At 40.3% G+C, this 16,707-nt stretch overlaps 1 protein-coding gene across 1 annotated transcript; it reads left to right on the top strand.

The window, feature by feature from the left end:
* Positions 1 to 8,766: 8,766 nt before the first annotated feature.
* Positions 8,767 to 12,581, top strand: trmt10a (tRNA methyltransferase 10A). Its single transcript, XM_076724339.1, has 8 exons — positions 8,767 to 8,879; positions 9,013 to 9,200; positions 9,993 to 10,170; positions 10,256 to 10,327; positions 10,404 to 10,478; positions 10,994 to 11,143; positions 11,241 to 11,346; positions 11,885 to 12,581. The coding sequence occupies exons 2-8, from the start codon at positions 9,013 to 9,015 to the stop codon at positions 12,064 to 12,066; spliced, it is 951 nt and encodes a 316-aa protein (XP_076580454.1). The 5' UTR covers positions 8,767 to 8,879; the 3' UTR covers positions 12,067 to 12,581.
* Positions 12,582 to 16,707: the final 4,126 nt, after the last annotated feature.

Genomic DNA, 16,707 nt, shown 5'->3' with positions numbered 1-16,707 from the left:
ATGGCACCTTACCTGGACAGGTGAGTTGTTCTGCCTATTTATCAGTTTGTTGATTATGCACTGTCAATCTAACAGAAGACAAAACAATACATTTTGTTAGACTGAAGGTACATGTTGCTGCTGTGGTTCAGAAGGTCAATAACCTTTTTTTATTTGCGAAATAATCAAAGGAAAAAAAAAATCTGAATTTAAAAAAAAAATTTATAGAGACTTTCAGGCAGTCTTGTGTCTCACAAATCTAAATATGATGCACAAACTAATCTCTGCACATGTTCTTGCAGTCATTGGTGCAGGAAGTACGCGGATCCTTTACTTATTTCAAAGTAAGAATACCATATTATAAAAATAATAAATCAGGGAAAGAAGAGACAAATAAAACAAAATCAGAAACTAAAATTGACACTCGATAAAGAATGAAACTGAAAGGAGTTCTTATGAGTCTCAGTGGTGTACGCACAGGGAACATGTGAAGGGGGCACCTCTTCTTTTGAAATCCCTTTATTATTGAGATATGTGTTTGTGCTCCAATGGGACACCTCCATGTTTCATTTTTGCTTAAACGTCACACAAGGGTGAGACCTGAGCAGCCAAAGCACCTGCCTGGCTGGTCAGGTCCACCGCCAGTCTGTCGAACTGTCCACGGTAGCCAAAATTCACTGGTTAGCATCAGATGGCATTCTGGTGTGACCTTAGAGCAAAAATGAACCTTAGCCCGATGTGTGAAAGAGATGTCTCTTTTCATTCCTGCCTCTTTTTCCTGATTTACAAGCTCAATTTGCATTTCTACTTAGAATACTGTAGTACTAGTTCTAGTGTGTGCGAGACCCAAAGTGTTCTGAATTAAATAAATGCTTAAGACATTATGAAATAAATGATCATATGAACAAACAAAGACAAAATATTAAAGCTCATTATTAGGAAATGTTATTTCATCCTGCCTATTTTCACAATAAAGGAGTTTCTTTCAAGTCATTTTTATTTAATTTTAGCGTTTTAAAATGTTATTTTAACCTTTGATGATAGCAATATAATGAAACCCAACTCTCATGAAGTGTTCAAAATTAAATGAGGAAATGCTAACAACTTGGCCTTAATTCACCTGCTAATGTCAAAGTTTCGGCAGTGTGAGATAAAAACTCACTTTAAAATAACTTTGCAAACATTAAGAGTAAAAAGTGTTGGAATTAAATGCTCGCAGTAAACTTATTGAGCTAAGTAACAGGATGAAGTAGCGTTTTGATAGTGATCTGACATTTACAGATTTCTTGTATTTCTTCAGTTACAATGTTATATATTTTATTGTATGACTTCTTTATTTATTTATTTTGAATACTGCCTTCATTTAACCTCAAAAAAAGCCTATAAGTACATACTGGATTGTTGGCACACTCTCCTTGCGACAGTTTATTTAACATTTGTCACAGTTAATAAAGGCATTAAGCATTCAACCAATCATGTACTAGGATTCAACATGCATGAAAAAGGAAGAGACACGATGTGATTGTAAAGTTTGCAACTGAGCACCTCAGCAGGCGCGAGCACTCACAGACCAGTTTGTGAATTCTGATATCAGAGATACAGAGGATTATACTGACACAAGCTTCTTCATGGGCGAGGTGTTTGAATGTGTGTGTGTGTGTGTGTGGTGTGGTAGATGTAGTGTGTGCAGGAGTAAAAGGTCAGGCTATGGCAGCCGTTTTTTGTGTATACACTGACTGCTTCAGCTGCTGCGGGACATCAGGAGGCTGCCTGGCAGCTCAGAGTCGCGGCGGGGTCAGCCGGCTTTTTATAGGACCAGTCATTTAAAGACAGAGAGAGTGAGAAGCCAGGTTCACATGGCCTCCGATCAGCAATTACATAAACACAACATGCAACTTAGCAGCAGATCACCCCAGCTGCAATGTGGGTGAACCTTTGGAGTTCCCCTTCTCATCTGAGAATGAGACCCACATACTGGAGGGCTCAGTTATGTTTATAAAGTAAACAGATAGTCTGTGGTCTGATGGTCTGCGGCATGGAGAAATGGGCTTTTGAGTGGAAGGTAGTTTAAATCCTACATGCAAAATCTTGTGTAGGGAAAGTTACTGTGCAGGTTTTTTCCTCTTAAATAAGCAAAACGTATGGAAGATCATTAATGTCAGAACTAAGTGGGTGATTAGTCTGCAGGGGCAAAATCTGGGTGTAAATAGCGAGATTTGTAAACACAGCAACACAAGCAAATAGATAATTCTGAGTGTAACAATGTTCAATCTTTGGTAGGAATCACTAAATTTGACAAAGTCAAATCAAACTGCAGTGTGGAGACCCAAAAGAGCTCCAAATACATGCTTATATAAAATAAACAATACATTTTAACCATGCAATGTTTAATGTTCTGTTGGTCTGTTGGATGGTCCACTATTTTGGTAGAAAGTGAAATATCTCAACAAAGATCACATGAATGTAACTTTACACAGACATTCATGGTTTTCATCTTTGACTGGTAGCATCACCATGAAGCTGACAATTTTGTTTTTGAGTGAAATATCTCAGCAAAGATTTGACGGATCGTCAAATATATTCATATATTTTGGTACCGAAGGATGAATCCTGATCCTCTCCATCCTAAGTTTGGTGATTCTCTGATTTTATTTTGTCTAATACTTTGGTTTATGACCGCATGCCTGCTTAACTAATGAGATTCCCATCACCCTCAGCTGCACTGTAGTGCCAGCAGACTTCAGCAACTGTGACAGAGGAAAAGCAGGCCCACAACTGAAATATATTTTTAATTTTAATCCTGCTGTTATTCTGTCGTTGCATATTTTATTGAACTTGTGCAGCTGTTACCAAGCCAAAATGTTCATATAATAACCAAACCAGCATGGGCATTAACACCAACAAGTTGAAAAAGCATCCAGTTTGATTGGAGCAAGGATAACGTTACGCCTCCAAAGCAACAGAAATACCAGGAGGACAAACTCCAACTCATGTTGCCTTTTCAGTCAGCTAATGCAACAAAAAGCAGATGAATCTGGTTCCTTCCAATCATCAGATTTGTTACCCATCTCTCAGGTAAATGTTCATCTTTCATGAAAATCCACATTTCTAATTTATCTTCTTATAAAGCAGAAGGGGACAGTACACAGTACAGGCAGTTTGAAATTAGCCGTGCTGGTGTTTACCTCTGTTTTCCAAAACCAGAACCTGCCTGAGCCCGGCCTAGCATGCTGCAAAATAAATTGATTTAACAGTTTCATAATGCATACATTAATTACATAATGCTATTCTTAGTAGTTTGAAGGACTACTACTGCTTTTTTACTACTACTCTAGTACTTTGCTGTCGTGCTGTTGTCAGTGTGAATAAACCTCCCTCCTGAAGCCAGACAGTACCTAATGATGGGTGACTTTGACAGATTGAGTTTCCACTTAAATGATACTAATGCATTTTTAAACATGAAATGATATTCACAGCTGGAAGGTTGAATTTAGAAACGATGCAGACTGGGCAGTGAGTGTGACAGCAGTGTCTGTCCACAGGAAGGGGGGCATTCAGACTGGGTACGAGGAAAAACAGTTCTGCAATGGTGAATACGGAGCATACTCGTACACTTTAAACATAATACCTGCTTAATATCAGTATGTTAGGGTTGTAATTGTGAGCGTGCCAACATGATGATGTCAGCATTGAGCTCAAAGCTCTTCAATTGGAACTGAATTCTGAGTCTCACCACTAGAACTGTCTCCACCTCAGTGAGTAAACTGGGTCTCAGGTGTTAATGGTGTGTTCAGAAGAACTTAGTGTCTGTTGTGTTGTCTTGGTTCCCGGCAGGGCCGAGCTCTGAGTGGATGTCGGACTGCTCTGGGCTTCGTCTCTTCGTTGTGCTGCGTCCCTGTGTTTTATTGGCTGGAGTTGATAGATGAGGGTCCTTGTATGAGAGGGCTCATTCACGTCCTGTTTTACTTTGTTGAACTTGTACAAGATATGTATAAAGTATGTATGTATGTATGTATGCTTTGTTTTCTAACATGCTGATGTAAGAATTTGAAGGACTCGCTGAGTGCGTAGGCCTGTATGCATTGACTTTGACTCTAAACGAACAGGGTTTCATTCTGGAAAAATCTCTATTTTTAACTTCATTTTCAAACATTATTTTTTTGTGGTTTTATAATTGTATTTCATTGTGTGTCACATATTGAATAATGATTTTTACAATGTCTATATTTAGCCAAATACCTATACCAGTTAACATTTTCTTACCATCTCTTGTGTGTTGGATTTTCTGCAGTGCTACGACTATTGCTTCAAACCACATGAAAGCTGGTCTGTACCATTCGTTTTTGTATAGCTGGAAGTGTCATAATACCTTAATCTGCTATATTCAATGTGATGATATTGATGGAATGTGTGTGTTCAGATCTGTCACCATACACCACATAAATAGCAATCTGTAGTTTTCATCTAATGACCACATGAAGACAGGTTGTTCTGTGTTTCCCCCTTCTCATTGAAATGCAGAGATTCTGGTTTTTCCAGCAGCTCTCAGAGGCTGTAAAAGACAGTGCAGCTGCAGGACGTGATCTGCTGCAGCAGGCAGGGCAAAGAGAGACGGATCACTCAACTGTGTGTACTGTTTGACATGTATTTCTGTGTATTCTGTTTCTAAGTCATTATTTTGACACTGTTTTGTACTTAAAATAGTTCAGACTGTGGATCTGCTGGCCAGTCCATCTGTCTTTCACTCTGAATCAACTGTTGGAAATATGTTACTTGATTGTTTTTATGCTAGGAAGCTAAGAAAGTCCAGTCGAGCCTGACACCAAGCATTCGTTTAGAATAAAAGTTCTAAAAGAATACCACATCAGGGAAGCAATCAGTGAATTGAAAAGTCTTATTTAGACTTAGATTTGTATTCAGGTATTGAATTATATTCAAGGTAATAAACCGCATGGATCAAACAAGCTGTTTAAAGGTTGTAATGTAGAAAATGCCAAGTTGTGGTCACTGTTTTGGAGTGAAATGTTGTTTCATCGATGCATCAAATGAGGTTTGTCAACTTCTTATGACTAAAAGTTAAAGGGTCAATTCAACCAAATTACAGAAAACATATTTTGTATGCTCAAGTTAAACAAAATATCATGTCATGTCATAATAATACATTTTATTTGTATTGCAATTAAATTTAAATAAAACAATAGAAAAGATTATTAGACAGCAAAGAATGACTTAAAGGTGCATTCACAAATATTCTACTTTTGACACCAGCCATTAGTCTTTCATTTATCTTAATGACAATTAAATACTTCATGATGTGACTTCAAAGCTGTTTTTTTTTAAAGAATTCACGCTTTTATTTTTAATACCAGGTGCATAGTTTTTTAAAGCGCAAAAGAAATATGTTTTTGTTTTTTTCCAATTTGGGTGAATAGGCCCTTTAAATATTCTTTGAAATCCCAAATTGTCTAATTTTTGAGTGTCATATTCATAGATTGTCTTTCACTTCCTGTAAACTAACCCCCCAAAGTAAAATCTGAAAATCACCACATAGTATATATAGGGGTTGCCAGTATAGGTATAAAGTAACATCCCAGCATTTTCTGGCACTTTGACAATAAAAATGTTTTAATATTTTCACCAGTTCTATGTGATGTTAGTCTTCTGAAATAATGTATATTTCTGAACAATCCACAGCTAATCTACTGTTGAGTCTTCTTCAGCGCGCACTTTTCTTTTTAATCACATTTTAATTGTTGGTCCCCCTTTTGGTTTCACGTTTGGTCTTTTGAAGGATCACTTTGTCAGACAGATCCTCCATTGTTCTGGTTTGTGGTTGCGGCAGCACTTTGCAAGTTTTTGAATATGTTTTTTTGGGGTGTTTTTTTATTACTTCTGTGCAATAACAGGAAAATTCTGTTTGTGGTTTAGAGAAATTAAATTATGTACAAGTGTAAATATTTTTTTCACAGGTCTCAAGGAAGGCCTGATGTTCTGATGCGTCACTCTGTGATTTTGGGACTTTTGTGATTCAAAGTCCTGTGCAAGGACACTCAGACAGGGTGGGATTTAAAGCTAGACCACCCTACTGTTTTGAAACTATGAACTTTGTGGACAAACGGTGAATTCTGTGAAGGTAAAAGAAAGTAGATTTGTCATGAAGAGAACGTTTGGAGTGAAGGGACTTTAATATGGAATGAAATGGTGAATGCACGGCAGGGACAGGTGGCTTTAGATGGATGGACAGAAATGAAACTGAAGGCTTAGTTCAGGTTTTTAATTTTGATGTGTTTTGCAAGTGAAATGTACAGCGTTGGTTCAAAATTGTGTCACGAATACGGCAAGAAATGTTGCATCAGATGTTGATGCTGAATGTGTTTGTGCTTGTGTTAATGTAAAATAAATATGAAACCCTTTTGCAGACCTCTCTTTTATATTTGTTGTTATACTTGTTGATGTTAAAGCATGACCTACAGAATGAAGCATAGGCATATGGGAATAAAACTTGACTGGAATTCTGCTAAATACCGAATGGAGGCTTTTGTATGTTGTAAAAAAAAAATAAAGTTTTAGATTATATGTGCCACTTGAGCTCTACTACAAGTAAGTAAGTAAGTAAGTCAGTCAGTCCCTCGATCTTTGAACCTCTGGTGTGGGGAGCACATTTGAAGACAAAGGACCAGAAGCAGCATCAGGTACGTCCTTCAAGGTGTGGGATCCAGAGTTGGTTGAATCTGTATGAACCTGTGATGTAAAAGAAACGATTTCTGCCAAATAAAGACCAAGAACAAGTTCATGTCTTGAGTGGCTTCTTCAAATGGCTGTCATGATTATTTAAATTAGTTTAAAATACTTCCACATTTTGGGGAATAAATCTATTTGCTTTCTTCCCAGGAGTGAGATGAGTAGGTTAGTATTGATCCCATGTCTGTCTGTTTACATACAGAGCTGAAGAGTTAGCTTAACTTAGCATAAAGACTGTCAGCAGAATGTCTCCTATTTAACAAGGGTGGAAGTCGCCCCCTCTGACAGACGAAGGTGTAAATGTGGAAGTTATTTATTCTCAAAACATTAGTCTGAAATCGGTTGACCAGGGCTGCCATCTTTTCAGTTTAGCTTGGCAGCCGGTGTTAAAGGATTCTCTGCTGGCTGTGGATAGAAACTGGGTTATGAGGGATGTAGATGGATGGACGCAGGATCATGTTGCAGAGCCCTAACTGTATACACACAGACACATTTAAAGCTGGTGTGTCTGCAAGGCATTCCATCCAGAGCCATTACACACACACACACACACACACACACACACACACACACACAGAAAAGCCTCTGGCTATTTTGCAATGCACTCTCTGTTTGCAGTGTCAACAGGTCAGCGTCAGAAATGTATTATGTGGAATTCCTCCAAGGGAGAAAAGATTTTTTTTTTTTTTTTGGGGGGGGGGGGGGGGGGCAATTGAATTGAAATCTGTGAAGGCTTAAATTCACAGGTTTTAACAGTAATAAACTGTGCATTAAATGGTCATATACAGCACTGGTTCCAAAGAAACTGGGGTGCCATTAAGCCGTGATTTTCATCAAAAGGTTACTGACTGGACGCTGGATGCTGAAAGTCTTGCTGCACTTCATCAAAATGCCCAATAGATGGCGGTACTGCTGAAGCATTAAGGCTACTGTCAGCTCCACCTCCTTGACAGTTATTCAAGAGCAGAGTTTGAGCCTTTTGACCACTTCAGTCTTTTAAAATAAATAAATAAATAAAATTGTTCAAATGAAAATGGGGAAGAAAAAACAACCTCCTTCACTGAACTGCTCACGATACATGTTCACACCCAGGCTATAATCTGTGATGTAGGGTTACAAGTAGGGCTGTTTCGTTTTAAGGGTCCAGAAGCTAAATACTGTAGATTTGGAACCAGTGGCACTCATGCACCACTTACACCACCACTCCCTTGACCCCTTGCAGTTTGCATATCATGTCAAACTTCAATGATGAACCAGCCTCCTCTGCCCTCCACTCAGCCCTCATCCACCTGGACATGAAATCAGAATGCTGTTCATAGATATCAGTTCAGCGTTCAATACCGTCATCCTTCAGCAGCTGCTAAGGAAACTGGACCTGCTGGGCCTGAACCCTTCACTCTGTCAGAGAGAATCACTAATAGCACACCCAGCACCACCACGCTGAATACAGGCTGCCCAAAGATGATTGCTCACTCCCCTCTTCTGCTGAGGGATGACTCTGCACCAATACATTTCCAATCACTAAGTCAAATTTGCTGATGACTTAGCTGCTTTTTGCATTGTTTACAACTTTTTTCACCTAAAGGCCATTTTAGCACAGGGGCCTGACTGAGGACAGTTGATCTCAGAGGGGCCATTTAAAGTAACCCTGAAATGAAGAGTGGTTGTTTTAGGGGGGCATAAGGGGATCAAGGCTATTTATTCCAATGTTGGACCATGTTCTAGAACCTCAAGTACAGGCACTGAAAGTTAAGGCAAGCATAGTCTGCCTTCCTCATCTGATGCTGCCTTCAGGTGCTCTGCGTTTCACTTAAACAGATCTCTGTTAATACTCTGTTCCTTCATTCAAATGTGGTTATTAAATATTATAAGTTATTATAAATTATAAGTTATTAAAGAGACTGCTATGGTAAGAATGGAAATTTCTAATACATCCATGATCCATTCGCAAGACGTAAGCGTTCCGATAGCGATGAATGCGTCTGGCGCGGTTAAATGACGTCATACATGCGCCAACTTTGTATACATGTGGAATTGAGTGGCTACATTGAAGAACTGTCGCTCTTTAGCTGATTTTCATGGTTCGCCTGACTGTCTGCGTTTAGATATCAAAGCGATGAAGATGTTTTAAAATACTTCGTTCTTCCTGAAATTCTAAGGTGAAGAACTCTAAATTGGCTGTTAAATGTTGCCAGTTACCCTTCTGCAAAAAACAGCCACCAAGCTAGCATCAGCAGCTAGTTGACAGAGCAGCATTAGCAAACAGACTTAAGTCATTTCTGCTCCTCACAGATGGCTGATGATAGTGTGAAAAGTGAAGCTTCGGCCCAGCAGGAGAATGATAACACAGATAATAAGAGCAGTCCGAAGACAGTGAGCAGTAATGGAGAAGCTGCAGCAGAAAAGCAAACTCTGTCCAAAAGGCAAAGGAAGAAGCTTCTGAAGCAGCAGAAATGGGAAGAGGAGAGGGAGCTGCGAAAGTAAGTGAACTCAGTTTAACACTGTTCATTCAGCCACAGAGGTGTGGTAACAGCTGTCTGTATGCTGTTTGTCCTCTTAAAGTTGTACTACTTGTAGTGGCTATTGCTTAAAGTAAACTTGAAATCAGTATCTCACAGACACTCCGTAGGGATAAGTCAGTGACGTTTGCAGTTCAGGCGTGATTTATTTATCCTTTGCAAGCTAACAAAGAAAGACTCGTCCTGCCTGACCTGTGCTCTTATTGCCTAACTTCACTGACCTAACGTGTCTTAAGTGCTGCTCTAATTTTGACAAAACAAATACATTATTTTAAGACCTTTTGGGAATATAGCTACATCAGCTACATCAACAATCTGCACTCATAAAAAATCTGGTTTGTTACAATGAGAGATTTATTTTTTTACAGCTCATGCTCAACAATGTAATTGTTGAGATCTGGGAACATGTAAAATCATGCCAAAAATAGCTTTAACATGGGGAGAACAGGCACACCTTGATGATCAGACAGGTTGTAAATAAATAAATGAGTGCACCTGAAATGTGACCCAGTGTTTTCTTTGCCTGTCACACTGCATTCAAATCGTATGTACAGGATCATGAATAACAAATGACATACGTTCCATGCACACATCACACCATGATATGACCAAAATTGGTTGTATACTGGTTGGATACTGTGTGCGCAGGTGTTTCCAATTTTTGTAGATATGTGACTACAATGCAGGAGTCTGCTGCATGGTGTTGCATCGTTGCCCACATGTTCAGTATCTGTCCTGTGCTTTCTGCTGCAGGCAAAGACGAAAGGAGAGGAAGCAGCAGCGTCGGCTGCAGAGGCAAAATCATCAGCCGGAGGAGGAGGAGGAGGGAGGAGAGGCCCAGAATGCCAGGAAACGGTTACGCAGAGAAGTGAAGCCCAGCTCACTGAGGCTGGTGGTGGACTGCAGCTTCGACGACCTCATGCTGATCAAGGTAAAGAGCTTTGGAAACACTGTCTGCGCTGAGATATAAACAAAGGTGTTGACTCTGCAAACTGATGACCTCGCCGTGTTTCCAGGATGTGCGGAAGCTTCACAAACAGATCCAGCGGTGCTACGCTGAGAACAGACGAGCCTTGCATCCAGTGCAGGTTAGTGGCTCCTGACTGACGTGGAGCAGGTGAGGCAGTCCTGTCTGATGTGTAACCACTCCTCTCACTTCTGCAGTTTTATCTGACAAGCCTGGGAGGACAGCTGAAACAGAGCATGGATGAGAAGGACAAAGGATGGGTCAACTGGAAGGTAAACACGATCCTGAATGATGCTCTGCACTGATTATAGTTTTCACAACCAAGACATGTTCTAGGTGCTGTAGTTGGCAATGACAGGCTTCACACAGCTCCCTCTGCAGCCTTTTCCATATTTACAGTAGCATTCACCTCAACACCTGGTGACACGCTTTGTTTTTGTAAAAATCCACCAATTTTACACATCAAACTCCCCACAACTCCAGTTTGTTAGCAGCCTAGTGCTTTTTCTTACCACTAAGACCTGCCGGAGTTCCAGAGAATAGCAACTAACAACTTTTAGTATTGATTAATCTGCATTTTATTTTCTCAATTAATTGATTCTACATAGTATCAGGAAATAATGAACCTGTGTAACCTCTGCAGCAGCTTTTAGACTGTGTTGATCCTTGCAGTCAGACAACAACCGCATTTACTCCCATAAATGCTTTTCTGACTCTTGTTTAATATCTCTGTGCAGTATGTCTGTGCAGTGTTGCCTAACTGTGTGCATGCTACTGTTGTGTGCAGGACATCAGCATTAAAACAGAGCACTACAGTGAAGTTGTGGCTAAAGAGGAGCTGGTGTACCTGACGTCAGACTCTCCCAATGTGCTGGAAGAGCTGGACCAAAAAAAGGCCTACGTGATCGGAGGCCTGGTGGACCACAACCACCATAAGGTGTGTCTGACGTCACCGCTGCAGGGCCATGCTGGATGTGATTCCTGCTGACTGATTTGAACTGTTCTTTACTTCTCTGTCTGGCCTTTGGTTGCAGGGGATCACCTTTGAGAGGGCGAAGGAGCTGGGGATCGATCACGCCCAGCTTCCTCTGAGCAGTTTTGTTAAGATGAACAGTCGGAAGGTTCTGGCAGTCAACCATGGTATGAACCACCATCACGCTGGACTGAAATCAGTAGTTTTAAGCCACTGTCACAAGTGGCTTTAGCGGATGTTGTCTGTATCTTTGGAGTAAAATGCCCACTTTTGTGCTTAGTAAGCTGCAAATGTTAATGTCTGGCTCTTCAGCACTACCTATAGCATTACTTCCAAGGCCAATATTATTTTGTGGGATTCCAGGTTATGTTCTAAAATGCCCCATTCAGACCTGACACATCCACAGAATGGGAGACATTTTTTGATGTCACTTTATCAGGCTAATGTTAGTGGAAGTGTTCTCCTACAGCCTTCTCTCATGTAAAAGTGAAGCATATTGATAGAAAACACTGTAATTAATGCATAAATGTAACCTTTGTGTTGCTTGTACAAGTTACTACATCAACAGTAAACACCTAAATGGAGACCAATCTTAATTCTGGTAGCTCTTTTTGAAGCAGTTGGCTAATTGCTATGTCAGCTCTTTTTTTTTTCCCCCCACTGCCTATATTTGGTTTAAGAAGTGTGCTTTTGTGCCTCCTGCAGTGTTTGAGATCATCCTGGCATACCTGGAGAAGGGCACCTGGCAGGAGGCCTTCTTCACCGTCCTGCCTCAGAGGAAAGGAGCGGTGGCTGTCGACCAGGACGGAACATCTCTTCAGGAAAAAGAGGAGGAAGACTCAGAATCTGACTCTGACGCATCAGACCAAGCTGACAAAAGGGTCTAGATCTTAGTTCAAAGGGACAACTCGAGACAAAGTTCAGACATCTGACGTCTGGATGTATTTATGTCAAGGCTGTGCTTGAAAGAGAGATGTGTTTCTTTCAAATTTCAAAATGATTTTTCTTTTAAAAACAGCTATTTATTGAATGTTTTACTTTGTGCCTGTAATGGGTAATAACTTAGTTGCGCATCTAATAGGAATACAAAATTTCAGTTTTGCTACATATTTTGACAGATTATACAGTTATTATACTGAAGAAAATGGTTTATTCTTGACTTTTCGTTGCTTTTTATTTTGTCGTTTAAAGCTAAAGCTGTCACATCCGTGCCAAATGGACTCATTTAAAAGAAAAGATTTAAAGCAGGGTGAAGTCAACACAACAACATGATTGTCACTGACCCTGGAATTCTTGGAATATCTTCCAATTTTTGGGAACCTAGTCACAAAGAGGTTGGGGAAATATCACAGACATTGCAAATACGTCTTTTTGAATCAATACAATGCGGGATAATGTCATGAAATTTCAAGGAGAACTCGCATTAATCTTACTACGCTTTTGGGAGACAGTGAATTCCTAGTTAAATATTTAAAAAGGAAATTATGACAAGAAAAAAGGCATTAAAATGTAGGAACAAATCATGAAATAGAAGTCAAAACTGGAGTTACAAAGAATGAGTTTTGAGGTGTCTTGCGATGCTGCAGCAGTCTGATTAGTACAGTGTGAGCCAGCAGAGATGATGTAAAGAGCTCACAGGGAACATTTCCACGCTAGAAGCAGGGCTGCAGTTAGCCTTTGACATAGTGTATGCAGCAGCAGCAAACTGCAACCTGTCAGTTATTTAGTCCTTAATGTCACACCTGTTCTAATCAATGGCTCTGATACCCAAACTGAACGTGCATAAATTTAAAAGTAAAGGTGATATAGATGTTGTCTGAAATGGACTGAGGGCCAAAAGCCATTCCAACTTAGCCCAAGAACAATCAGAGTCATTAGTTTGACCCTGCTTAACCAGACATGCTGTATGTGGAATACAGGTGAGGTCAAAGCTGATGATGATCAAGATAAAAGGAGGTTGATACTCTTGAGCCTGGTGCGAACATGATAACATGTAATGAGACAAAAGTGGAGCAGAAGAAGCTGCAAGTTATGAAAATACTCCCAGATGGACAGCTGTGGACACCTCAGATGCATCGTAGTTCTGTTTGTAGGCATGTACTTCCTGGAGTGTCCTCGAAGGACACATACCGCTCGTGCACAAGTGTACTCTGTAGCGGATTAGACCAGGTGAACTCATGTACCGGGTTCTAAAAGATACATGGGTCCTTTCAGGTCTTCAGCAAAATGAGAATGTTATTTCAATTTCATTTTATGTCAAATATTTCGCTCAATCTGACTCAGACCTGTTCAACCACCATGGGGCCCTGAGCCATGGACCCCTAATTATTGATCATATTCTACTAGTTAAGCATGGTGTGAGCACAGTACAGTATAAACTGAAACAATCAAAAGCCTTCAAAATAGATTATTTCCTTGGGCCCTTGTACGAGATAGAGATCAGGTAATGCATTGATCACCTTGAAGCCAAAACTGCACCTTCTGAATCCACTAGAGTTCTCTGTTTCCCTTTTCCTGTGGTGTTATGTGTCTGTCTGTCTCTTCACCTGTCTGTCTCAGCTGGGTGTTTCTCTGCACCCAGCTGGCTCCATCTCTCCAGGTGCGCACCTGGAGCGCATGAACCTGATTAGGGCTCAGTATATAAGGAAGACGCTCAGCTTGGTTTGTCACCGGATTATCCTGATCTCTTCCTTGAGTTTCCAGAGCCCGTGCCTACGGAAGCCCTAAAAGGCCATGGAGCAACATAATTTTTTCGCTCCGTTTTACCGTGATAACGAGATAATATTCCACCGTTTTATCGTTATAACAACATAAAATTCCACCATTTTAACATTTATTAGATGACCTTTGATCCACTGTTGTGTCCAGCAGATGCCAAAGTCGAAGAAGCTCAAGTGCAACAGCAGATGCCACAGTGGAAGGGGATCATTATTTAGCAGAGGTGAACCTGAGAAGAACAGAAGATCCCCTTGCATACTGGAGTAGACAAAAACATCAACATCCCCACCTTTACTAGCTGGCTCTCATGTTTTTATGTTGTCCTGCATCAGAGAGATTGTTTCCAAGAAGAGGAACGGTCTGAGCCCCAACACTGTTAAAAAACTTCTGTTTCTAAATAAAATCAGAATCAGAATGCCTTTATTAGTCCCCCGAAGGGGAAATTTCATTTCAGTTACATCCCACCCAAGAAACATAAAAAAAGACAGTGACACTTAACAGTGTACAAAACCAGTGAGCATTCTCATCCACCACCCCAATGAAACAGTGTTTCCTGTGTCCCACATCCCTGCACTAAGCACAAAAAGTTTGATTTGTGGTGTTCAAACAGGCATCTGTAATCCAAAAAATATTTTACAAATGAGCATAAACATGTGTATGTGAGAGAACTGTGACAAAGATTTATGTTTTATGATATACAACCACAGAAAAAGTGTCCACTCAGGTGATGAGCAAAATTAGTTTTCTTTCCTTGCACAGCAGGTGTCGCTAGTGAGAAGTGAATGAGGCTTCGGGTAGTGAACCTTCTGGCAAACCAATGGGCTGTGAAGCCTCAGTTTGCCATCAGTAGTTACAAGAAGAAAAGATGCAAAAATCATTTAAAAAATGATACCAAGTTAATTTTGTACAGAAGAAATAACTTGTTATAACCCTAACCCTGTTACTTTATTTTACAAGTAACCACACAGCCTTCCCTATTTGCGAAGAATCACTGTATATGCTGAAAGACTCAGCTTTAGTCCACTGTGAATCCTGCCTTTGAAAAATGAGTGTCTTATTTTCAAAGTGATCAAAATAAAGAGAAACACATTTAACATTTATTTTGAAATTTCAGACTCAGGTCCACCTCCTCTCGGGTGCAAAAAATTATGCAAGAATGTCAGTTTGTCAGAATAAGACTCAAGCTGGTCACATCTTTTGTTTTGCTTAATGACTGGCTGATGACCCATTCAAGTGCAAATGAAATCGTTGATATCCCCCCACTCCAGTTCATTCCTATGTCAGATTGAAACTATGGCCAGAAATACGGAAAAACAATTCTTTACTAACTCATTTTGATTCTTACATATAATAAGTGAAGTTATTTCTGTGTTTCCCTCTTCCTTATTTGGAGAGAATCACCTTATATGCTGAAAGACTCAGCTTTAGTTAGTCACCTGTGAATCCTGCCTTTGATATATGAAGGTTTTATTTTCAAAGCTACAAGACTAATCAAAATAAAAAGAAACACATTTACTTCTTCTTCTTCTTCTTACTCCCCATCCTGCTTTTGTCTCTTCACTCTGAAACATGAAAACAAGTAGTTAAGAATGACTTTCAAAGACCTCCTTGAACCGACACCTTACAGTGGTGGAGGAGTTTGAGTTTGAGTAGGGACCCTGGTAGGGTCTCCCATAGCAAACAGCCGGACGCAGCCCGAAGGAGCGACATGGCCCGCCTTCCTGTAGGCCCACCACCTGCAGGAAGGATCAGAAGGGGCTGGTGCAATGTGCTATGGGTGGCCCTGGACGCCTCCCTAAGAGGAGGATGTGAGGTTATGAAAAGGGAGAATAATATACAAAAAGTAAGAGTAGAAAGAAAGATATCATATGCTGAAGCTGTAAGAGTGTCAAGGGGGCAGAATAATGGAACTAATGATCAAGGAGTAATGGGAAGTCGAGAGGGGCAACAAAGAACATATGACAGGATGTATGTGGATAAAAGGGATTTGGTAACATTCATTGCAGGGGTGGTCAACAGTACATCTGAGGTGAAGTCAAAAAGTGAAAAAATCCAGCTGATTGCTAAAGCAGCAGTGCATCATTTGGGATTAGTGGGACTGACATGGGAAGAAGTGAGGGACAACCTCACTAATCAGTCAAGTCAGGAAACACCATGGGTTGGTTAACACTAATTATGGTAATAATCCTACGATGGAATGCCAGGAGCTTACTGGCGAATTGCCAGGAATTCAAGCATTTCATTAAAGAGATGGCTGAAAAACCAGATGTAATGTGTGTGAAGGAAACGTGGTTACAACCAAATCTAGATTTTGTGGTACATGGGTATACAGTGATAAGGAAAGACAGAAGTCAAGGGGGAGGAGGAGGCTGTGCTACACTTATCAAACAAGACATTCCATCTAGGCTACCCTATTAAGGATAAAAGAACAAGACAGAAATAAGGTCATTTGTTGTGCAGATTTCAGTGCTCACAACATGGTGTGGGGAGGGTTACAGACAGACACGAATGGACAGGTCATTGAAGATTTGATGGATGATGAAAGGGATTTGGTGTGAGTGAATGATGGCAGAGGAACAAGGATAAACATAACAGCGGGTACTGAGTCAGCATTGGATATAACTTTAGTGTCTAACACATTGGCTGGAATCAGTAACTGGGAAGTTTGGACAGCATCAACAATAGGAAGTGATCATTACCCAGTCTTATGCATGGTGGGGGAGAGAGTAGAAGTGAGGAAAAAGTGGGGAAATCGTAAAATTGGTATTTCAAAAAGCAGAGTGGGATGAGTTTCAGAGATTGAGTGAGGA

The sequence above is a fragment of the Chaetodon auriga genome, chromosome 24 (assembly GCF_051107435.1).
Source record: "Chaetodon auriga isolate fChaAug3 chromosome 24, fChaAug3.hap1, whole genome shotgun sequence".
Lineage (NCBI taxonomy): Eukaryota > Metazoa > Chordata > Actinopteri > Chaetodontiformes > Chaetodontidae > Chaetodon > Chaetodon auriga.
Note: the sequence above shows the minus strand (reverse complement) of the source record. Positions and strands in the feature narration are given on the sequence as shown.

Coding starts and splice junctions, on each gene's coding strand:
- trmt10a (XM_076724339.1), top strand. CDS start 9,013: ATGGCTGATGATAGTGTGAAAAGTGAAGCTTCGGCCCAGCAGGAGAAT. Junction 10,328..10,403: donor GAGCCTTGCATCCAGTGCAG/GTTAGTGGCTCC, acceptor TCACTTCTGCAG/TTTTATCTGACAAGCCTGGG. Junction 11,144..11,240: donor TGGACCACAACCACCATAAG/GTGTGTCTGACG, acceptor CTTTGGTTGCAG/GGGATCACCTTTGAGAGGGC.